The 24688-nt window shown below is 40.4% G+C and overlaps 2 protein-coding genes across 2 annotated transcripts in view; one reads left to right on the top strand and one right to left on the bottom strand.

Annotated features, from left to right (window-relative positions):
* The window catches only part of LOC135504944 (vesicular glutamate transporter 1-like), a 39071-nt gene extending 32406 nt beyond the window's left edge, over positions 1 to 6665 (top strand). Inside the window, exon 13 of the mRNA XM_064923893.1 lies at positions 53 to 6665. Coding sequence (XP_064779965.1) covers positions 53 to 342 — 290 coding nt within the window. The 3' untranslated portion in view covers positions 343 to 6665. The remainder of the gene's footprint in view (positions 1 to 52) is intronic.
* LOC135504943 (uncharacterized) lies at positions 6205 to 23576 on the bottom strand. Its single transcript, XM_064923892.1, has 8 exons — positions 23352 to 23576; positions 19071 to 19131; positions 16834 to 16872; positions 16192 to 16413; positions 15549 to 15839; positions 8709 to 9203; positions 8284 to 8406; positions 6205 to 8134 (listed from the first exon to the last, which is right to left on the bottom strand). The coding sequence occupies exons 2-8, from the start codon at positions 19102 to 19104 to the stop codon at positions 7533 to 7535; spliced, it is 1806 nt and encodes a 601-aa protein (XP_064779964.1). The 5' UTR covers positions 19105 to 19131; positions 23352 to 23576; the 3' UTR covers positions 6205 to 7532.
* Positions 23577 to 24688: the final 1112 nt, after the last annotated feature.

Genomic DNA, 24688 nt, shown 5'->3' with positions numbered 1-24688 from the left:
AAGTAAGTATAGTTTTGGGAAGAATGATTTCATTTATCTTTTGTAATTCTAGGACTTTTTGCCTCCGGAGAAAAGCAGTGGTGGGCAGAGCCCGAGCAACTTAGCGATGAGAAGTGTGGAATTCTGGATGAGGATGAGCTGGCCAATGAGACAGAGGAGTTGTACCGTACTAGCGGAGAAGGAGGCTACGGAGCAACGATCCAAGCTCAGGATCCCAACGCAGGAGGAGGAGGAGGCGCAGGAACCTGGGTCTCGGACTGGGATAAGACTGAGGAGTTAGTACAACCACCAGGAACCAATAGCTACCTATACGGAGGAGAGGAAGACAGGGAGCTAACATAGAGGGACTTACAGGTAGGAGTTACAGAGTGGGGTAGCAGACAGAAAGAGTAGATGGTTTCCTTTTGGCACAGGAACTTGGAAAGAGGTGGGGTGGACGGTTGGGATGAGGGTGAGGAGCGGAAGAAGGGGAGGACCAAAGTATTATTTACGGAGAACTGAAACAGATTGTACGACAGCGGAAAGAGGATGAGCCATGTACTAAGTGTCTGTACAGTGCTTTCAGAAAGTATTCATACCCCGTGACTTTTTAACATTTTGTTACGTTACAGCCTTATTTTAAAATGGATGAAATCGTTTTTTCCCCTCATTAATCTACACACAATAACCCATGATGACAAAGCAAAAACAGGGTCTTGGAAATTTTTTGGAAATGTATTTCAAATAATAAAACGCATATAAGTATTCAGACCCTTTACTCAGTACTTTGTTGAAGCACTATTGGCAACGATTACAGCCTTGAGTCTTCTTGGGTATGACACTACAAGCTTGGCACACCTGTATTTGGGGAGTTTATCCCATTCTTCTCTGCAGATCCTCTCAAGCTCTGTCAGGTTAGATGTCGCTGCACAGCTATTTTCAGGTCTCTCCAGAGATGTTTGAAACGGGTTCAAGTCCAGGCTCTGGCTGGACTACTCAAGGACATTCAGAGACTTGTCCCAAAGCCACTCCTGCATTGTCTTGGCTGTGTGCTTATAGTCTTTGTCCTGTTGGAAGGTTTACCTTCGCCCCCCCAGTCTGTGGTCCTGAGCACTCCGGAGCAGGTTTTCATCAAGGATCTCTCTGTACTTTGCTCCGTTCATCTTTCCCTCCCAGTCCCTGCCTCTGAAAAACATCCCCACAGCATGATGCTAACACCACCACCATGCTTCACCGTAGGGATGGTGCCAGGTTTCCTCCAGACGTGACGCTTGGCATTCAGGCCAAAGAGTTCAATCTTGGTCTCATCAGACCAGAGAATCTTGTTTCTCATGGTCTGAGAGTCCTTTAGGTGCCTTTTGGCAAACTCCAAGAGGGCTGTCATGTGCCTTTTACTGAGGAGTGGCTTCTGTCCGGCCTGATTGGTGGAGTGCTGCAGAGATGGTTGTTCTTCTGGAAGGTTCTCCCATCTCCATAGAGGTACTCTGGAGCTCTGTCAGAGTGACCATCAGGTTCTTGGTCACCTCCCTGACCAAGGCCCCTTGTCCCCTGATTGCTCAGTTTGGCCGGGCAGCCAGCTCTATTTAGAGTCTTGGTGGTTCAAATCTTATTCCATTTAAGAAGGATGGAGGCTACTGTGTTCTTGGGCACCTTCAATGCTGCAGAAATGTTTTGTTAAGGACACAATCCTTTCTCGGAGCTCAACGGATAATTCCTTCGGGCCTCATGGTTTTTGCTCTGACATGCACTGCCAACTGTGGGACCTTATATAGACAGGTGTGTGCCTTTCCAAATGATTTCCAATCTATTTAATTTATCACAGGTGGTCTCCAGTCAAGTTGTAGAAACATCTCAAGGATGATCAATGGAAACAGGATGCACCTGAGCTCAATTTAGAGTCTCATAACAAAGGGGCTGAATACTTCTGTTAAATAGTTTTTGTTTTTTTATAAACTTTCTAAAATCTCTAAAAACCTGCTTCGTCATTATGGGGTATTGTGCGTAGATTGATTAGGATTTTATTTATTGAATCCATTTTAGAATGAGGCTGCAACGTAGCAAAATGTGTAAAAAGGGAAGGTGTCTGAATAGTTTCTGAATGCACTCTACGTGAGTGTGTTTTGTGTTTGTGCACCGTGTGTGTGACAGGCTCTCTAAGAGTATTTTAGGGCACCAAAGCTTCTATGTCGATAGTGGTATTACACCTCTTATTGAATAGTCTTTTTGGGGGGGCCTAGTTTGGTTACTTTCATTAACAGTGTGTTTATTACAACCCACCATGTGGGTTGTCAGTCTGTTTTTATTTCATGATGAGTATGAGCCTGATTTTTATGACAGTTTTTGTTACACGACTATCAGTAGATGTAGCTACAACTGATGGCCATGTATATCGTCACTATCTGACGGCTAACGTCCTTGAAAGCTAAATTAATCAATTCCTGATAATGTTCACACTTTTAAGAAAAATATATTACTTGTGCCAATAAAGCACAGTATTCTGTGCTGTAACATTGGTTTGCTTAATCTGGTGAAAGGCAGTTTTAAAATGTAAAGTTATTGACTTGCATACTGGTCACATTGAAGTATCTTTAGTCCGTTCAGTGTTGCTTCCACAGTGTCACTTCGATAAGCACACTTTTACAGTCTATCATTTCAACGAATTGTATATATATATATTAGGCCTAACCTGTCTGCCTGGTTGAAAATGAGTGTCAATTGAGATGGGAAGAGAAGGATGAGAAGAATAGTTGCTTCAAAGACCAACACAGCATCTCCATCCAATCCAAGCTCTACAAAATACAGTGAAGAAGTACAGTATATGGTACATATTTCACATATATTTGTTGGACTCTTCAGGACATTTCGGATCTGTTTTATGTCATATATGGCTGTCTGAACGTGTTTTGGCAAAGGAACATTCACAATCGCGTAAAACGCAAAAACGTCTTCCATATATACTGTATTCTCCACCTCCAATAGTCTGGAAGTTATTGTAGCATTGTATCGGTTTCCACTTTGTCTGGACGGTCACGCTTGATATATTGCAGTGTCAGTGCGCTCTCACTGAAGATGCTGTTTGCTTGCACCAAGGAGCCTAAAACCCACGCACGCCAGCCTGTGCCCGCCATCACGAAGCAATAACACACCGAGGGAGAGAGACCATGGTGTCGGGATCCCCACTAGCACCCACCACGACCCTGTCAATCACTCATTTGAACCAATCAAATTGTGACTGCTTTGAAGGGCAAAATGGTGAATGAAGCTATGTACCAGTCGATTGCTGACAGTGCATGTCAACCATGGGATTGATGGAGCCCCAGGCTCCCTCTCCTGCAGGGCCGTGTTCATTAGGCACCAAACGGGGGGGAAAAACAGATTGAAACAGGGAGGAACTACCTGGACTTATCCGACAAGAAATGCTCATTCTTGGCGCCCTAATGAACACGACCCTGGTGTTCATACAGAGCAGAGAAGGAGAACCGAGATCTCTCTCCTATGGAGGAATATCTCTCTCTGTAGCACTAGAGTTTTACTACTTAGGAACATCTGTAGGCTAGTGATTTTTACGCACTTAGTCAAAAAGCAATAAATAATGAATTATGTATGTCACTGTACAGAAATAATAATTTTACTGGTAAGCGTTGTGAGTTGTTTAGTGAGCCTCGGAGCCCAAATATAAAACCCATGTTTTCATTGGTAAAGCAGAGAGGTGTGTCACTTGGATCGAATACATACTGTATGTCAAAACCTTGAAGGTATTTGAGGTGCCCTTGATTTAGCTTGGAGTTGGCACTTTTGAGACTATCCCATTGACTCTTTTGCAACAAGCAAACTAACTCAAGAGCAGCACAAGTATTTAACCGTTTTTTAAAGTTCTGTATTTGACCCAGGTCCGATGCTTTGACTGGAGAATTTGCTTCAGTCCATATGAAGATACTGTAAACAATAAAAAATAAAAAATAACATTCCAGGAAAATATGAATAATAACTGTTAGGGATTTTACTGTTGTCTTTTTAAATGTTTGTTTATTTTCTTTTTGTTTGTTTCTTTCCTGTAAAATGTACAATTGTATATGTTCAAAAACAAATTAATGTGAAAAAATATTGTGAAAAAAAGCTAGAGTACAATGTTATTATTACTATATTATTCATATTATCGTTACTACAACTATCAACATTATTACAAATGATTATTTTTTAACATTACATTATATTTTCTCTGTGAGCCTGTTCAGGTTTGTATGTGAATGTGCATCAAGAAATGACCTTTAAACAAATGCTTAATGAACAAACAGTATATTACACAAAGCCTCTGCTTCCCACTCTGTCAGCCCACAACTCTCCCTTCTTCACCCCCTGCTTTCCTCTCCCTCTGGTTTGGCTGCTAACGGGCAAAGACCCCTTCTCTCCAGATGCGTGGTGTCGTATTACTAGTACACTCTACCTATTTATTCTCCATCTATTGATCGCTGGGCTAGAGATAATGTCAGAGAGAAATAAAGATTTTGATGGGATCTGAAAGAGGCCGTTGCCATTGTCCAGGGAGCACGTGTACACTTTTAAGAAAAAGGGTGTTATCTAGAACCTAAAAGGTTTATTCACCTGTCCCTATAGGATAACCCTTTAAATAACTCTTATTGGTTCCATGTAGAACCCTTTTGGTTCCAGGTAGAACCCTTTTGAGTTCCGTGTAGAACCCTTTCCAAAAAAGGTTTACGTGGAACCAGAAAGGATTCTACCTGGAACCAAAAAGGGTTCTCCTATGGGGACAGCCCGAAGAACCCTTTTGGATACCTTTTTTCCAACATTGTAGGGTCTATGTCGTCATGTCAGAAAATAGTTTCCTACACTGGTCATATGGGACAGGACTCTCTCTCTCCCTGTTTGTTTCTCTCTCCCTTCCTCTCTTGTCGTTGTCTAACATCAGGGAGAGATAATCTCTTTGCCCGACAGAGAGAGAAAAGGAGGGGGGAAGGGAGAGACATTGGTAAGTGATATCAGACAACGGTATTTTAATATGACACCTGAATTCTAACTGCACTCTGTATTCTCTTGGCATTTCTCTGTTAGGGGTTGAGGGGAGAGAGACTGGGAGTGAGGCAGGAGGGAGGAAAGAGAAGCTGTCAGGTTAGCTGAGGTCTCTCTCTGACACGCAGCGCCGGGCTGAGGAGCTTCCTGGAGGGAACAGTGGGTTCGGCAAATTAAAGTCTAGATGGATGAGTGTGGTGCAGGAGGATTCCTCCTCTCCCTGCCCAGCACTGCTCACTCAGCTTCCCTCTCAGTGGTTTTTCTTGGGTCAAAGCTACTGGCTTCAAGGTTGTTAAGAGGAAGGTCCGTTTTTACAAAGCATGATGCTGATTAGGATCAGTTTTGCCTTCAATCATAATGAATAAGATTACATGGACAGGGGGGAGCTGATCTTAGATAAACACATCCACTCTTCGATGCTTTGTGAATACAGGCCCAAAACAGTAACCAGTTGTAGACCGTGTTAATTACCCATCCATCTTGTCTAGTGCTATTAAACTCTGCTTCTCATTCCATTGTTCTCAAACCTTATTTTAATATTATAAAATATTAACCCGTAGCACGTGCTCCAGCAGGTATATTTCACTGGTCAGCCCCAAAGCCAATTCCTCCTTTGGCCGCCTTTCCTTCCAGTTCTCTGCTGCCAATGACTGGAACGAACTGAAAAAAATCACTTTAGCTGGAGACTCATATCTCCGTCACTAACTTTAAGCACCAGCTGTCAGAGCAGCTCACAGGTCACTGCACCTGTACATAGCCCATCCAACTACCTCATCCCCATACTGTTATTTATTTATTTTGCACCTCAGTATCTCTACTTGCACATCTATCACTCTAGTGTTTAATTGCTATATTGTAATTATTTTGCCACTATGGCCTAGTGCACACACTGTATATAGACTTTTTTTTATTGTATTATTGACTATGCTTGTTTATTCCATGTGTAACTCTGTGTTGTTGTTGTTTGTGTCGCACTGCTTTGCTTTATCTTGGCCAGGTCGCAGTTGTAAATGAGAACTTGTTCTCAACTGGCCTACCTGGTTAAATAAAGGTGAAATAAAATGAAACATTATTATTCCAGCACAGGTGATCCTGCACCAACGTACACCAAAGTACCATGGTAAAATGATACCGATTCAATCTTGAGTGTGGGATCCAAACAACTGATTAAACAAAACAAACAAAAAAACACGAGAATTGATTATGCTAATACTTTATTTCAGCAAACTAAATTATCATAATGATATATTACCAATGTTACACTGCCACCCACTGTAAATTACATGAATATACAGTTTGGAGTACTGCATTTAGATATCTCAGATACTGTGCAACTTAAGCATTATGTTTTATACATTGTATTTACATTACAGACTCGGTTTAATTCGTAACCCAAAAACGAGAAAGTGCTTAATTAATGAACAGTGCATATTTGCCTTAAAGCTCAAATGTATACAACACCAAAACATATACAAACATTTTTTGTTTTTTGTCAAACTTTCAGTGTTGCAGTTGATATCAGTCTAAAACAATACTGAACATGTCTAATATTACAAAGAAAAGTAAGTATTGAAATACCTCCTTTTAAACACTTCACACATTACAGAGATAAAAGCATTATCCGACACACTAGCTTCATACGCCCCCCCTCCCACAACCCAAAATTAAACAATTATTACATTTTTTGGGGGGTTTGGGATACCCTCCGAAGGTTGGGCATCCCAGATAACATATGTACATGTCATAAGACATTAATTATTATTATTATTTATTTGTATTTTTTTAACCCTATTTTTTTCTCCTCAATTTCGTGATATACAATTAGTAGTTACAGTCTTGTCCCATCGCCGCACTGCTTCTTGACACTCTGCTCGCTTAACCTGGAAGCCAGCCGCACCAATGTGTCGGAGGAAACACAGCACAACTGCCGATCGTAGTCAGCGTGCATGCCCCCGGCCCGCCACAAAGAGTCGATAGAGCGTGATGGGACAAGGACATCCCGGGCGGCCAAACCCTCCCCTAACCCGGACGACGCTGGACCAATTATGCGCCGCCTCTTTGGTCTCCCAGTCGCGGCCAGCCGCAACACAGCCTGGGATCGAACTTGGCTCTGTAGTGATGCCTCAAGTACTGCGATGCAGTGCCTTAGACTGCTGCACCACTCGGGAGGAATTATTTATTTTTATTACAGGAAATTAGCTTTGAAACTACAAACTGTTCTCTCAGATTCATGGCAAAATGTGTAGAATAGCAGGAAATTAGCTCTAAAACAGTCAACTTTTCTTTCAGCCTAATGGCAAAATGGGTCAAATAGCATGAGCTTAGCTATAAAACTGCCTTGCTTGGACCTTGCGGGGGGCCCTGCAAAACTGCGCTATGCCACCGATCCTACACCCCACCTTTCCTCCTGTCATTACGGGACTTCCTATTGTCTCAGATCTAGGCCTACTTCTCCTCTCCCCTTTCTTCTCCCAGAGATCGGTATACCCCTCTTTAGCCTTCTCCAATGCTTCAAACTCTACATCTCACTCTTTGCCTCCTTCTGCCCCCAAAGCATGGGACAAATCCTCAGTTCCCCCATCTTTGGACTTTTTCAATGCTTCATACCCCCCATCTCCTCCATCCCCACCTTTCGCCCCCTTTTCCCCCAAGGTGTGGTACAGATCCCCAGTTCCCTCATCTTTGGACTTTTTCAACGCTTCATAACCCCCATCCCCTCCATCCCCACCTTTCGCCCCCAAGGTGTGGTACAGATCCCCAGTTCCCTCATCTTTGGACTTTTTCAACGCTTCATACCCCCCATCCCCACCTTTCGCCCCCAAGGTGTGGTACAGATCCCCAGTTCCTTCATCTTTGGACTTTTTCAACGCTTCATACCCCCCATCCCCACCTTTCGCCGCTCCTTCCTCCAAGGTGTGGTACTCCTCCTCCTTTCCTTCCGCTTTCTTCAGCGCTTCGTACGCTCCCTCTGTTTTCTCTCCTCCTGCTGCTTGTGCTGGAGTTGTGTTCAGGGTGTCGTACTCTCCCTCTTTCTTGGTACCATGTTTTTTGTGGAGCTCCTCGTACCCCCCATCTCCTCCATCCTGCGACTTCACTGTCATCAGGGGCATATCTTGGTAAATGGCCTCTAGCAGAGAGACACAGAAAATACATTTTAAATGAAGAACTTTTGAATGGTAAACAATTGATGTCATGTAAAAGACTTATGTGTCATTTAAACAAACATGTATGTGTGTGCACACAAAAACGCGATGAGGATGCCAGTTGTAGGCTTACCTTCCCTAGTCCTCCTCTTGCGATACATGAGTATGGCTCCTATGACCAGCATAACCCCCAAGACAATCAACACAATGGTGATCAGTAGCACCGTTCTCTCTTGAGTGTCGACGTCATCTGTCACTATGAGTAAAGCAGAAAGACGATCAAATATAGGTTTGTCCAATTCTAAAGGTTTATTAACTTTGTTTAATTTTGCTGACAAGTGTATCACTAAAAAAAAACATCATAGGCCTACTACACTGCATGATGCTCTCTCTTCAGATTACACATCAGAGTTGGCTTAAGCAGAGTTGGCTTGAGCTACTAACTTTTACGTGAATATTTCAAACTTCTATCGGGCATGTCCTTCAACAAGGATCTACTCTCATATTTTCACGCTCCAATAATATATGTTCAGGTTCTCCCATTTGTGTAGAACTCACAATGATGGATATTGCTTAGTGCAGACCTCCCGTTTTTCCACACTGCTCTGCATGCGTAACTACCAGCCGGCATGAAACCTGTGTAGCTCTTGCTGATGCCTTTAGGTAGCCACTGAGGATTGTGCTGTTTGTAGTACCAGTGATAGAAGGCGCCTTTGGGGCAGCTGGAGCATGAGCAGGACAGGCCAGTGGACTCCGAGACAACTGCCTTCATAGGGGGTGCTGAAACAATCAGTTCTTGTTGAGTTGAGTTGACTGTGTTTGGCTTTCCTTTGTCGCTTCGCGTAAAGGTGGCTTGACAGCTATATATCCCCTGGTCGGACTCAGTCACATTGTTGATAACATAAGAAGAACTGGAACCGTCTTTTATCATCTGTTTATCCTTGTAGAATATAGCGTGGCTAATTCGGTCGGTCCCTGACACAACACACCGCAGACTCAGTTTCTCCCCCAAAAGAGCAGGCCCAGGCAATATCATCATCCGTACGACCCGGTCTGGAGGAGAGATAGAAACAGGGAAGGTGGAAGAGAGGAAGAGAAAGTAGGGCATAGTTGCAAAGTGAGAAGGGAGGGATCAGATAAAATAGAGTTATCATTTGATGCAGACATCCTGTATAGTAGCAAAATAATTGGCTCAGGAACCCAAGATAGGTAACTGGGTGGTTAGATTTCACCAGGAGTACTTTTCCCCGGTTAGAGAGTAAGCAGATGACACATATCACATATTTATTGAGGGCTTGTGGTTGGATATGGTAAAGGTTTGTGTGTGGTTCTGCAACAAAGGAGAGGCATCATGAGCATGTTGCATAGCATAAAAGGTCAAGGTCATTTGGGTAAATCTATTAAACCAATACATCTCAAACGCTGTGACTTAACTAGAATATACTGTACATGAAAAACAGGAAACAATCCTACTCTTGACTTGGACCTCCACAACTGGAAAGAAACTGACAGGATTTAAATACAAACTAGAAAAGTACTGTTCCTGAAGAAAATGTAGTTTATAAAGATGTTAAAGAATTAGAAATAATTAGGATATAGCCTGAAGATGTGAAAGCCGGTTTGGTGTCTAGCTTGAATGGTTCAAAAGTTACTGTTGGTGAGTTATTTTAAGCAAATGGATACCATTATAATTTATAACGATTTTAAAGAATTTGAATTTAGAATAGCGTATAGCTTTATTGGCAAAGGAGCAGGACCATTTTGGTTAACAAACTTTGTATTTCTATGGTTCTCAATCAATACTATGTTCATTTACACAAAGTTTAAATGCTTATAGTTTAAAAAGTCTAAATAGCATTAAAAATCTAAATACAAGCAATCTAAGTTGGGTCAGTCTGAACATCTGGTTTGGTGTTGATAGGTTAAATGGTGTAGGAGAAGATACAGCAGGTGAAGAATGAAAACATATTGTTACCATTTTAAGTCTGTGGCCCTTTTTTGCCATTGAAATGCATTGGTAGCTAATTTAAATATGGTTGTAGTACAAAAAAATGCTACCAAAAATATTTTCTCAACTAATCTAAGTTGGAGCAGTCTGCACATTTGGAAGTTGGTTTGTGTTAATGGCTTAAATCGTTTAAGCGCTAAAGCAAGCCAAATAAATCAAATACTAATTGTGGTGTGCATGCTAAATTGTGAAGTATTTATTGATAGGATAGGATAGCCTGAACATGTGAAAGTGTGTTTGGTGCCTATAGCTTGAATTAAAAATGAAAATATCACATTTTCTTAAGTATTCAGACCATTTACTCAGTACTTTGTTGAAGCACCTTTGGCAGCAATTACAGCCTCTAGTCTTCTTGGGTATGACGCTACATGCTTGGCACAACTGTATTTGGGGAGTTTCTCCCATTCTTCTCTGCAGATCCTCTCAAGCTCTGACAGGTTGGATGGGGAGCGTTGCTGCACAGCTATTTTCAGGTCTCTCCAGAGATGTTTGATTGGGTTCAAGTCCGGGCTCTGGTTGTGCCACTCAAGGACATTCAAAGACTTGTCCCAAAGCCACTCCTGTGTTGTCTTGGCTGTGTGCTCAGGGTCGTTGTCCTGTTGGAAGGTGAAACTTTGCCCCAGTCTGAGTTCAATCTTGGTTTCATCAGACCAGAGAATCTTGTTTCTCATGGTCTGAGAGTCGTTTAGGTGCTTTTTTGGCAAACTCCAAGCGGGCTGTCATATGCCTTTTACCTAGGAGTGGCTTCCATCTGGCCACTCTACCATAAAGACCTGATTGGTGGAGTGCTGCAGAGATGGTTGTCCTTCTGGAAGGTTCTCCCAACTTCACAGAGGAACTCTGGAGCTCTGTCAGAGTGACCATTGGGTTCTTGGTTACCTCCTTGACCAAGGCCCTTCTCCCCCGATTGCTCAGTTTGGCCAGGCGGCCAGCTCTAGGAAGTGTCATGGTAGTTCCAAACCTCTTCCATTTAAGAATGATGGAGACCACTGTGTTCTTGGGGACCTTCAATGCTGCAGAAATATTTTGGTACCCTTCCCCAGATCTGTTCCTTGACACAATCCTGTCTCGGAGCTCTACGGACAATTCCTTCCACCTCATGGCTTGATTTTTTTCTCTGACATGCACTGTGGGACCTTATATAGACAGATGTGTGTCTTTCTAAATCATGTCCAATCAATTGAATTTACCACAGGTGGACTGCAATCAAGTTGTACAAACATCTCAAAGATGATCAATGGAAACAGTATCCACCTGAGCTCAATTTTGAGTCTCATAGCAAGGGTCTGAATACTAATGTAAATAAGTTTCCATGGTTTTATTTTTAATACATTTGCAAAAGATTCTAAAAACCTGTTTTGCTTCATCATTATGGGGTATTGTGTGTAGATTGATGAGGAAATGTTTGTACTTAATCCATTTTAGAATAAGGCTGTAACGTAACAAAAAGTGGAAAAAGTCAAAGCCTGAATACTTTCCGAATGCGCTGTACATGTAGGTTAAATCCATAAAAAGGAAGAGATCGTTGATCAGACAGAACCCTTAGTCCCACTGTATCTCCATGTTCACAGTCAGTATATAGCTTATAGATACCTGCTTGTAGATACCTGAAGAAGTCTGACCTTGGTACAGTATATTCAACTCAGAGCTCAGTTTTTCAAAGGATTTTGGAGTACCCTTTTCAAATAATTGATGGACATATTGAAGTTTCAAGTGTGCTCAGTTTCTAAAACGTCTGTCTAATCATAGTGGCTTAAAACGCTTCATACTGTATGAACAATGGGTGATGCAAATGAGATTCCTGTAGGACGGTTGAAAGCGTGTTGCACCTCTTTCCATGATTTATACAGTGTCGTGAAGAAGTATTCCCCCTTTTCTCTATTTGTGCATATTATATACGGAATGTTATCAGATCTTCAACCAACACCTAATATTAAAAAGGGAACCTGAGTTAACAAAAAAAGTGATACTTATTTTATTTATTGAATTAATAAAGTTATGCAACACCCAATTCCACTGTGTGAAAAAGTAATTGCCCCCTTACACTCAATAACTGGTTGTGCCACCATTAGCTGCAATGACTGCAACCAAATTGTAAATGAGAACTAAATAGTAAATGAGAACATGTTCTCAACTGGCCTACCTGGTTAAATAAAGGTGAAATATATATATATATTGAAATGCTTCCTTTAGATGTTGATCAGTCTCTCACGTCGCTGTTGAGGAATTTTGGCCGATGCAGAACTGCTTTAAATCAGTGACATTTGTGTGTTTTTAAGCAATAACTGCTCGTTTCAAGTCCTGCCACAACATTTCAATTGGGATTAGACTTGGACTTTGACTAGGCCATTCCAAAACCTTTTTTTCTTTTTAGACATTTTCATGTAGACTTGTGTGTGCCTTTTGGATCATTGTCTTGCTGCATGACCCAGCTGTACTTCAGCTTCAGCTCACAGATGGATGGCCTGATATTCTCCTGTAGAATTCTCTGATACAGAGGATAATTCATGGTTCCTCCTATTAAGGCAAGTTGTCCAGTTCCTGAGTCAGCAAAGCATCCCCAAACCATCACACTACCACAACCATGCTTGGCCATTAGTATGAGGTTCTGACTGTGGAATGTCGTGTTTGGTTTTCACCAGGCATAATGGGACCAATGTCGTCCAAAAGGTTGACTCAAGTTTGCCTAGATGCACCTAGATGATCATAAAGACTCTTGGAAGAATGTTCTATGAACAGATGATTCAAAAGTATAGCTTTTTGGACAACATGGGTCTCATTATGCCTGGAGAAAACCAAACACTGCATTCCACAGTAAGAACCCTTTTCTGTGGTAGTATATTTTCCCTCCAACATGGTTTTTTTTTTAATAGATTTTTGTCGTCTGTTGTTCTGAACTCACTGCCCACAAGTCGTTGTTAAATTCTCATCTATGTTTCAGAACCAAAAAGTTTGGTGTCTTGATTGTTGACCAATGGCGCACATATCCAGATTAGTAACCAGAAAGAACTTGTTTTATTTCCTCCAGAACAATAGCTGGCAACGAGCACTGCAGACAGGCTGCCTTCTAAAGTGAATGCGCGACGTAGATAGAACACCCATCCTTTCCAGCAAACTCCACTACATGTAATCCTTATGATCTTGGACTCCAGAGAAGTGACATGATACATCCCTATTTGATATTGGCTGCTAACATGAATGACTTTCGGGGGGGGGGGGTCGCAAGTTTTGTACCTCTCCTTTTTGGGGGTCACGGTTCAAAAAGTTTGCAAACCACTGGGATACATGATAGTAGCAGCAAACATAGTAATGGTAAGCTACAGTATTTCTTACAATCTTCTATTTTGACTGGAATTGTGTTGGTCATTGAACATTTTAGTTTACCTAAAATAGTTTACTCATCAGATTGTGCTGATTTCCCTTCCTATTCTTGTAATAATTGCTCAACAAGTCTGTGACCATGGTTGCGGAAACATTTTATTTTTATTTTTAATTTTTAGCTTGAGCACATGCCACCCACCCAAAAGATCCATGCATTGGACTTATTGCTTAAGTATAACAAGTATAATTTAACAAATATACATGTTGTCTTTAATTATTGTTAAATTGATGCAACTTCATGTCTACTTCATGCCTTGGCAGCAGCTAACGGGGATCCGGAATAAATACAAATACTGTCAAAAACAAATGTTGTCAACAAGTCATTATACTATGCCTACAAGTGGCTGCTCTAGTAAGTCATTTGCTATTTGACTATTTCTTGCTTTTGTTTTAATTCATGGCTTGGTCTTCTCATGACAATTGGCTTGTGCCTCCTGGTGAATTCTTCGCAGTCTGGCTTTATCACATTTAAAAAAAATTAACTAGCATTGTGCTGGAGTCAAAAGCATCTTGGGGGACTTGCACACCCAATTTGTTTTGCAGTGGTTTTTCCGAACGATTTATATATTCTCTAGATAAGACGCCACCATGCCTCCATCTTGGCACCCCTCCACCGTGTAAAAAATATTTTGGAAGCTATAAAAATGCATTTATTTATGTCTACATTTGTTTTTGCCACGTTTATTGTACAGACACGTTAATGTATATGTTTTAATTATATTATGTGAGCTAAACATTTTTTTTTAAATGCTAAAGTATAAAAACATTTTCCTTAAAGTAGGTTATAATTTAAAAAAAATAAAGTGCTAATTTTACTGTCCCACTACTACAAAAAAATACTTAAATATGTGTAATTGTTTCCTTGAAACATTTAATTGAAATGCTTTAAAATTCCAATCATTCTTGGAGGACTGCTTCTTCTTCTGAGAGCCAATATGGCCGACCGTTAGCTTCAAAGCCTCTCATTGGCCAACACATATAATCCGCAATGCAAGGTTTATATACATAATTTGTTTCCCCCCTAAATTCTCTTTGTTTGGACCGGTGTGAACAACACACCGTGGTTGGCTCAAAAATTGTGGTCTTGGTCCAATTCCATTTTATACAGTGGTGCAGTTTGCTGCAGGTGAGAACGCAGTCTGGACCAAACACTGGAAAATAACGAGGAGCGCGCAGTATTATTTGTTGTTTGACTGCAAGCATTATTCTACTTCAGTGCGTTCAAGACAACTTGCAACTCCGGAAAAAAACGAGCTGGGAAAAATCTTTTGAATGGCCATCCAACTCGGAATTCCAAATGGACAATTCTGGCATATTTCTAGAGACTTTCCGACCTGAAGAACAATGAAATCATAATTTGACCTAACTTTTGTTGTTTAGTTCTCAGTTGTGTTGAAAGCGCCAATTGGCTACAGAATATAGCCTACTTACTTCCCAGTTAGGGCAGCTATTGCGCTGTTTGCTAACGCATGTTGTTGAAGACCAAAGCCAAAGTCATTTTTGGGGGACACAAGTTCTGCTTTTTGAATAATCATAGTGTCATTAATTTTTCTCCAATAAACAATGAACTCAACAAACAATAGACTTGCATGACCACGTGGTTTTGTTTAGGCATCTTAGTTCGTTTGACATTTGGCAATGTGAAACGAAATGGAGCAAATGAAAAATAATACAATGTAACAAATAATCGCACTCTGATTCGAACTATAGCTCAGGACGAGGTGTGAAAACGCCCTTGCGTCAAAGCTAGGCCTAGGCTACCACAACTTGGAGGTCTGACACAGAGCCTACTGTAACCATTAACACTTTGCGAAGGAGGCTATAATTCTTCCTAATCGTGGACAGACCAGGTATGTAACATAATGGTATGAGAATTTGACACAATATTTTAGTCCTGGGTTTCTAGAATCGAGATGATCAATTGCCAAAACATGACTTCGAGAGTTCATATTTATTCCACAATTCCTTTGAAATTATGGAAACATTGGAGCCACCTATGGTTGTTTTACCTGAGGTCTTGATGGTGAGGGGGGTGCTCCTCAGGTTAGTCTCGTCACTACACCAGTAGATGGCGACGTTGTCTTTCAGTTTGTGGGGTTGAAAGGTCAACACTGTGTGATTTTCGGTCGTCAGACTTTTCTTAAGTGTTATTCTTTGTACTCTCCCAGCCTTGTACACCCAACAGCACCATCCCTTCAGACTCTCATCCTCCTCCACCAGCAGCTCCAGGACTACTGAGCCATCTATGTTGATGACTGGCTCCCCTGACTTGATCAACAGAGTGGCAGGTGGAAGGTACTCTGTGATGCAGTCCCAGGTGAGTCCAGAGTAGGTTGTAGTGGAGTGGAAGGTTCAAAAGTAAAGTAAGGGGAGAGTTTTTTGTTGTTGTTTTTTAAGTAAGGGGAGAGGTTGAGCATGAAAACAGCATGTATATGACGCATGCATTTTGAACACAGCAATACATGTATAAAAAAAGTAACAATTGACCAAATGTCTGTACAACCCACAAATATACTATAACATCAAACTCTTGCCATATCTGTTAGTTTATGAATTCTCTGTTTAATTTAAACTACCCACATTTTATGCCACTGAGCTGAAACGATATGTCCACGAGGCTTAGGCATTCGGGAGTTGGCATGGTATATTTACCTAGAACTGTGATGTTGAAGTTGTCACTCTTCTGTCCATTGTTCTCACACTGATATGAGCCGGAGTTCTTAGCGGAGACAGCCCTTATGCTCCATGTCTTGTTGACTTGATTTTGATCCTCAACCTTGTTGAAGAACCATTTTACCTTACCTGTGCTGTTGTCACAACTCAGAATTATTGTATCCCCAGAGTAGACTTGCTTGAATGTGAGGACCATGGAAACTGAAAAGAGATACAGGAGAGAGAACCGTTTGAGGAGATGCTTTTTTCTCTTGGTGCAAATAGGAATTCTCACAATATTAAGCTTGTCACTGCTGGCTACTGTAAATCGGAATGACAGTGCATTTGCAACTGCAGTCTCAGGTTAGGTTTATGCTGCCACCTAGCGGTAGATTACAAGCATCAGCGTTTGAGACATCGCATTTTCGAAGAGATATGAAAGTTGCTGTAATGGCTAACGCCTTTATCACACTTTCATAGATATTGTGCCAAATAATGGGCGGAAGCAGAAAGAAGGGGGCCCCGGGGGGAGCAGGTGGAGGCTTGGCTGGCGGACTAGGTAGATAGGCGTGTATGGTTTCTGGCTTCAAGTGAAAAATAGATATTTTTGGTTGCGTGGGGTTGTAAACGCTGTATACTTACCCTGGGGTTTGAGCTGACTCTTGACCACAACAGAAAACACTGCAAAAAAGAAAAATATATTTTTTTACATAATTCTGTACGCACTTCCCATTCTCTCTACGCTGTGGTAGCGTTTCACCCGTATCCAGGTGTTAAACTGGGCCGGGTGAGGCGACCTATGATCCAAATGAAAGACAGGCAGAACGGAGACCCCAAAAGCTACCTTATGCACATTTTGAATTATCTAATGAAACATATTGTCCACAATTAACTTTCCTGAGCCAACAACACGAGTAAGCAACAGCAAAGTCAGATAACCCCAGTAGAATAGTTTGGTCAGCTTGTCGTATTCTATGTGAGAAAATAATATTCCTCTCGAGGCACATTCAAATTGCGGGTGCCACACAGGGAGAGAATTCATGCCCCGTCATTGTATAACATTCTTAATGCAGTCGTGGGAAAACACACATTTTGAAAGCAGTTTTGATGGCCACTGTTAAAAGAGGGTATCACATAGCTTTCTTTTGTTACTTATTTCTAATTTCCAAAAGATTAGTGAACTGAACCATTTTAGAACCGGAGTTATTAGCAGGGACATGGTTTATACTCGTTAGTCCTCGCCAATGTCGCCAACGGCGTTGAACGCTTAGGGGAGGCCGGGTTTAAATGTAACACGGGTCAGCTGTAACAGGTAGGCCTACATTATATTCATAGTACATGATCCTTGGCTGAGTGACATTGGAACGTTTTTTGGGGACATTCAAGTTATCAGTATGTTGCTAATTAACAACAAGCTAAAGTTTAGAGTTTGTGATTGCAATGGGGTAAATGCAGATGGAAAACTCTCAGCCAATGTATATTATTATACGTTTTGTAATTGTATTTTTTGAATGTCACCAGAACTGACCTTCTCATCTTACTTTGAAATGCATGTTTAGTTGCGTTACAAAGGGGGATAGAAATTGATTTAATTGTGATTTATTTAACTTTTCTACACAAAATACTATAGTCTACATTGAGTGTTTTCTTTCATTTGTATCTGCCTTGAGTGCATAAGCCTAAACTTTAGGGCCTAACTACGTGCGTCAAATACACGCCAATTGACAAAATGCTTTTGGGAACTTGGACAGAAAAAGTTAACGTCGATCCACTGAGGCAAAAGGACAATGTCGGAGTTTAATTCAGTAAGAGAAAAACTGTGAAATGTAGATTTGAAAATTAAAAGAAGTGAGGGCGGTAACAGTAGCCGAATGTTTGGGAAAGATGTGATGATTATGAGGCGCTATACAAATTCGACAATCACAAGATGAGGACTTCAAATATGGCATGTCAAGAGAACTGTATTGTTCAGATGGGTTAAATGGAATTATCCATTTATCCTTTATAATTGCCAGCCAAGCACCGATCATCATGTCACCAGCATCATTCACATGACAGCCTACCCTCTATTTATTGAACATTTGCACAAAGCTCATCACCATGCACTTAATCGCCATAAGTTATGAAGTTATGAAATAAGTTATTAAGGTCATAATAACTTATTCCATCTGCCTATAAACTCTGCATGCTTTTCAATGTCGTGGTAGGCCACAACATCATCGTGTGATTCCAAGCTTACTGCTACATGATGGTTTTTCTATCAACCATCACGTCACCAGAATAAGACCCTAATAAACTGAATGCTTTCTCAAGTAGTAGTGGTAGGACCACACAGCATATCCTCGCGTAACTCCAAGTTTACTTTGATATGATAGTTATTGTATTAATATTTGTGCGTTAAGGCTTTTCACCACCAATTCTCGCATAATATATTTTACAGACCCAAACTGATCCAATACCGAGAAAATGACCTGTCATAACAATTTTTTTATGCATCCGGTCATTCATCTGAATTAAATGGTTCGATGCAAACCTTGTTACTGACTCATATCCATTTTGCATCTAAACTAGTTATTTTCTCAAAAACCGCAACAAAAAAAACACCATTAAATGCCTTTGAGTAGGCGACTGTCATTCACCCTCTTGTCATTTAAAGTTATCATTATTTAATCTTTACATGTGATCATTATACTGAATTCAACCCAGGGAATCTATAAATCCACAGAAAAAGTGCACACAATTCATAATTCCAGTTATATAGTATATATTTGGTCCTAATATAAACAGAACGTTTTGTTGGTCATAATATAACAGAAAAACAAAGTTCAACAGAGCAGAAGACTGGTAGCATCATTCATTGGTGGAGATGGGGGGCTTACCTGCCAATATCAGGAAAAGGTATGTCATTCCCATCGCTGTTCAGTATGCCTACTTAAGATCACTGGGTGACTAACAATGAGAGGACAGTGAATGGAGAATACATATAGGGGCTGTGCTACAGACAGAACAATGTTGAGGAAGTTGAGACTTGGAAAACACCCAAAATATTTTTGTTTTGATTGATTTTAGTAGAACATTCCCGAACAAACTTCTGCACGCTGGCTTTCTTGTTTGTTCCACAGTATTTTCATTGTTCTCTAAAAGCAGGGGTTCCCAAACTTTTTCACTCAGGCCCCCCTTCCAGCATTGGGGAACATCCCGCGTCCCCCTGCGCACCTGCTCCACTTCTATTTCTATGGGCATGAGCACTGTTCATGACACAAACTGTTCACACCCCTCTTGTTGGCGGAGATAACATTTTGCAGGTTTACAGCTAATTTCATGCAATTTTACACATTTTGTCATGGGGTGCAGAGAAAATTAAGCAGTTTTAAAACTAATTTCCTGCTATTGTACACATTTTGCCGTGCCTTATATGTGTTCATGTGATATTTGAGTGACTCAAACATTACAACAAAATCAATGGGCTGAAAAATAAACCTAGCTAAAAAGCATTAGCTGACATGAACTAGTTGATCTGGACATTTCTGAGTTATAAATAGCTCTGAGGTCTGCAATGACTGACATGACAAGAGAAACTGCTGATGCACTACCCAATTCATTATATACACTTTGAAATGAATTATATACACCCATTGATTATTGATGAACATAACATATAACCACCTCATGAACTTATTTCAACTGTCATACCCCACCAGAACCCAAAATATAAGCTTGATCTACTTCAATGTTTGTAAACAATGTAAATGTAAGCAAACACTGTATGGACTCCTAACATTGTTAAAACTATTCTTTTGATATCATGAATGGTCAGTCATCCAGAGCTTTCTGTTGTTACTTACTTCTCATATCCAAAATATTAGTGAACTGAACCATTTTAGAACCTGAGTTATTAGCAGGGACATGGTTTATGCTAGTTAGTCCTCGCCAATGTCGCCAATGGCGTTGAACGCTTAGGGGAGACCGGGTTTAAATGTAACATGGGTCAGCTGTAACAGGTAGGCCTACATTATATTCATAGTACATGATCCTTGGCTGAGTGACATTGGAATGTTTTTTGGGGGACATTCAAGTCATGCGTATGTTGCTAACTAGCAACAAGCTAATGTTTAGAGTTTGTGATTTAGCAAATGATTAGCCAAATGCAATTGGGTAAATGCAGATGGAAAACTCTCGGTCGATATATATATATATATATATATTGCCACTATCCTGCATCAGTTAGGCTACAGAAGGTGATAACGCTTATTACTAAATAACACCTGCCTGATAACATGGACCAATATGTTCTTGGGTTTATTTCTGGAGGGGGAAATTATATTTTATATAATTTTATTTTTTTAAAGTCACCAGAACTGACCTTTTTACAAACCTTCTCACTTTGTAATGTACATTTTGTTGCGTTACAAAGTGGGGGCTGTGCTAGGGATTTAATTGTGGTTTATTTCACTTCGCTACACAAAATACTTCATAATGTGTACAGTACCAGTCAAAAGTTTGGACACACCTACTAATTCCAGTGTTTTTCTTTATTTTTTTACTATTTTCTACATTGTAGAATAACAGTGAAGACATCAGAAATATGAAAAAACATTTGCTTAACAAATCACACAATGGGTCACATGGACTCACTCTGTGTGCAATAATAGGGGTTAACATGACTACCCCATCTCTGTACCCCACACACTCAATTATCTTTAAGGTCACTCAGTGGAGTACAGAAGTTCACGCACATATTCTACCAATAAGACCAGGGAGTTTTTCCAATGCCTCGAGAAGAAGAGCACGGATTAGTAGATGGGTATATCCCTTTGAGCATGGTGAAGTTATTCGTTCGGTTACGGGTGGTATGTCAATACACCCATTCACTAGAAAGATACAGGCATCCTTCCTAACTCTGTTGCTGGAGAGGATTTTGCTGAGGTCAATGTTAATTTTAAAACAGTTACGGAGTTGAACGGCTGTGATTAGAGATCTGAGGATGGTGATTATGGGCGGCAGGGTAGCCTAGTGGTTAGAGCGTTGGACTAGTAACTGTAAGGTTGCAAGTTCAAACCCCAGAGCTGACAAGGTACAAATCTGTCGTTCTGCCCCTGAAGGTCAACCCACTATTGAAATTAAGAATTTGTTCTTAACTGACTTGCCTAGTTAAGTAAAGGTAAATTAAAATACAATATAAATCCAATGCTTATTATGTGCACTGTAAATGTATTTGGCAAATAAAGAGGTTAATGATTCTAATAAATATTGTAACGCTGTTTGTAGTTTAATGTATCTTATAGCTCCCAATATTATTGATGCACCCTTTATCCTTTTGTATATCCATTATCATGTCGTATTCAACAGCTTATTAATTTATAAATGTAGTTCTATCTTATAGAGTTTGGAAAATACCCCGTATCCATCTGGTACTAAAATGCGCAACTGTGGACACATGCAGCGTGATAGAATGTTTCTTGTCCAAACGGCAGACTACCTTTTAAAATGGAATGGGAAATTCAGTGCCTAGAAATGAATACTAAATGTAGAATCAACTCCAGAAGTAATTACGAGGCCATTTTAAAGATCAACTTTAAAGTCACTTTATAGAGAGGAACCGGGAGATATGAGTCCTTTCATCATTGGTGTAAGTCATTTATCTCCCCTCTGCTTGTGATGCGCTGGTTGACTCATAACCCGCATTCTCCGTGTTTATATCCGTGTGGTAGGAGGGTTAAGGGTCATTAAATCTTGTGTCGATGACGAGCGGGTAGGGGGTGCGGGTTGAATAAAGAGAAAACAATGCATAAAAAAATCATAAATATATAATTATTGTGCAATTCATATCTATAGGCTACATTGAGTGTTTTCTTTCATTTGTATCTGCTTTTAGTGCTTTAGGGCCTAACTATGTGTGTCAAATACACGACAATTGGCAAAATACTTTTGGGGACTTGAGCAGAAAAAGTTAACGTCGATCCACTGAGGCAAAAAAGACAATGTCGGAGTTTAATTCAATAAGAGAAAAGCTGTGAAATGTAGAGTTGAAAATTAACAGAAGGGAGGACCGTAACAGTAGCCTAATGTTTGGGAAATATGTGATGATTTAATGAGGCGCTATACAAATTTGAGTCAAAAGATGTGGACTTCAAATATGGCATGTCAAGAGAACTGTATTGTTCAGATGGGTTAAATGGAATAGTAACTGAAGTTTAATGTGTTTCAATTGCATTTTCAACTCTGGATTTTTTCCCCACTAAAACTGTTGCGATAAATAGCATACTTGCACACTGGTTTGGGAACATGCTCTAGGTTATACGTTGAGAAATGAATAAAAGAAACATCCTTAAAAAACAATTGCCAGCCAATTACCGATCACCATGTCACCAGCATCACATAATAGCCTACCCTCGTTATTTATTGAACATTTGCACGAAGCTCATCAACATGCATTTAATCACCATAAGTTATGAAGTTATGAAATACATTATTAAGTTAATCATAACTTACTCCATCTGCCTATAAACTCTGCATGCTTTTCAATGTCGTGGTAGGCTACAACATCATCGTGTGATTCCAAGCTTACTGCTACATGATGGTTTTTCTATCAACCATCACGTCACCAGAATAAGACCCTAATAAACTGCATGCTTTCCCAAGTAGTAGTGGTAGGACCACACAGCATATCCTCGCGTAACTCCAAGTTTACTTTGATATCATAGTTATTGTATTAATATTTGTGCGTTAAGGCTTTTCACCATCAATTCTCGCATAATACATTTTACAGACCCAAACTGATCCAATACCGAGAAAATGACCTGTCATAACTATTTTTTTTATGCATCCGGTCATTCATCTGAATTAAATGGTTCGATGCAAACCTTGTTACTGACTCATAAATGCCTTTGAGTAGGCGACTGTCATTCACCCTCTTGTCATTTAAAGTTATCATTATTTAATCTTTACATGTGATCATTATACTGAATTTAACCCAGGGAATCTATAAATCCACAGAAAAAGTGCACACAATTCATAATTCCAGTTATATAGTATATATTTAGTCCTAATATAAACAGAACGTTTTGTTGGTCATAATATAACAGAAAAACAATTGTATGCAGAGTTAAACAGAGCAGAAGACTGGTAGCATCATTCATTGGTGGAGACGGGGGCTTACCTGCCAATATCAGGAAAAGGTATGTCATTCCCATCGCTGTTCAGTATGCCTACTTAAGATCTGCACATCAGGGAAATGACTGGGTGACTAACAATGAGAGGACAGTGAATGGAGAATACATATAGGGGCTGTGCTACAGACAGAACAATGTTGAGGAAGTTGAGACTTGGAAAACACCCAAAATATTTTTGTTTTGATTGATTTTAGTAGAACATTCCCGAACAAACTTCTGCACGCTAGCTTTCTTGTTTGTTCCACAGTATTTTCATTGTTCTCTAATAGCGGGGGTTCCCAAACTTTTTCACTCAGGCCCCCCTTCCAGCATTGGGGAACATCCAGCGCCCCCCTGCGCCACTTCTATTTCTATGGGCACGAGCACTGTTCATGACACAAACTGTTCACACCCCTCTTGTTGGCGGAGATAACATTTTGCAGGTTTACAGCTAATTTCATGCAATTTTACACATTTTGTCATGGGGTGCAGAGAATAAGCAGTTTTAAAACTAATTTCCTGCTATTATACACATTTTGCCGTGCCTTTTATGTGTTCATGTGATATTTGAGTGACTCAAACATTACAACAAAATCAATGAGCTGAATAAAAACCTAGCTAAAAAACATTATCTGACTTGAACTAGTTGATCTGGACATTTCTGAGTTATAAATAGCTCTGAGGTCTGCAATGACTGACATGACAAGAGAAACTGCAGATGCACTACCCAATTCATTATATACACTTTGAAATGAATTATATACACCCATTGATTATTGAAGATTATATACTGGGTGGTTTGAGCCCTGAATGCTGATTGGTTGGCAGCCGTGGTATATCAGACCTTATACCACAGGTATGATAAAACATTTATTTTTACTGCTCTAATTACGTTGGTAGCCAGTTTATTTTAGCAATAAGGCACCTCGGGGGTTTGTGGTATGTGGCCAATATACTACGGCTAACGTCTGTGTCCACGCACTCCACAATGCGTGGGGCCTGCAAACAGCCCTTAGCCGTGGTATATTGGCCATATACCACCCCCCGTGCCTTATCGCTTAAATGTAACGTGTAAATGCCTCATGAACATAGTTCAACGCTCATACCCCACCAGAACCCAAAATATAAGCTTCAATGTTTGTAAACAACATAAATGTAAACACACTGTATGGACTCAAACCATGGTTAAAACTATACTATATATTTTGATTTCATGGATGGTCAGTCCTTGCATCCAGAGCTCTGGCTATGAATTTGAGAGTGGATACATTTCTTTAGCCCCATCCCTTAGCTTTTAACCATAACAGCGTTGGGGAGCCCACGCTGTTCTCTTTTAAATAATAGTT

This window comes from Oncorhynchus masou, chromosome 18 (genome assembly GCF_036934945.1).
Source record: "Oncorhynchus masou masou isolate Uvic2021 chromosome 18, UVic_Omas_1.1, whole genome shotgun sequence".
NCBI lineage: Eukaryota > Metazoa > Chordata > Actinopteri > Salmoniformes > Salmonidae > Oncorhynchus > Oncorhynchus masou.
Note: the sequence above shows the minus strand (reverse complement) of the source record. Positions and strands in the feature narration are given on the sequence as shown.

Excerpts from the sequence above, each read along its gene's own strand:
- LOC135504943 (XM_064923892.1), bottom strand. The coding sequence starts at position 19,104 with ATGGGAATGACATACCTTTTCCTGATATTGGCAG. Across the intron at positions 9,204-15,548 it reads CCTCACCATCAAGACCTCAG|ACCGGGTCGTACGGATGATG; the intron begins GTAAAACAACCA and ends TCTCTCCTCCAG. Across the intron at positions 8,407-8,708 it reads ACTAAGCAATATCCATCATT|TGACAGATGACGTCGACACT; the intron begins GTGAGTTCTACA and ends CTTTACTCATAG.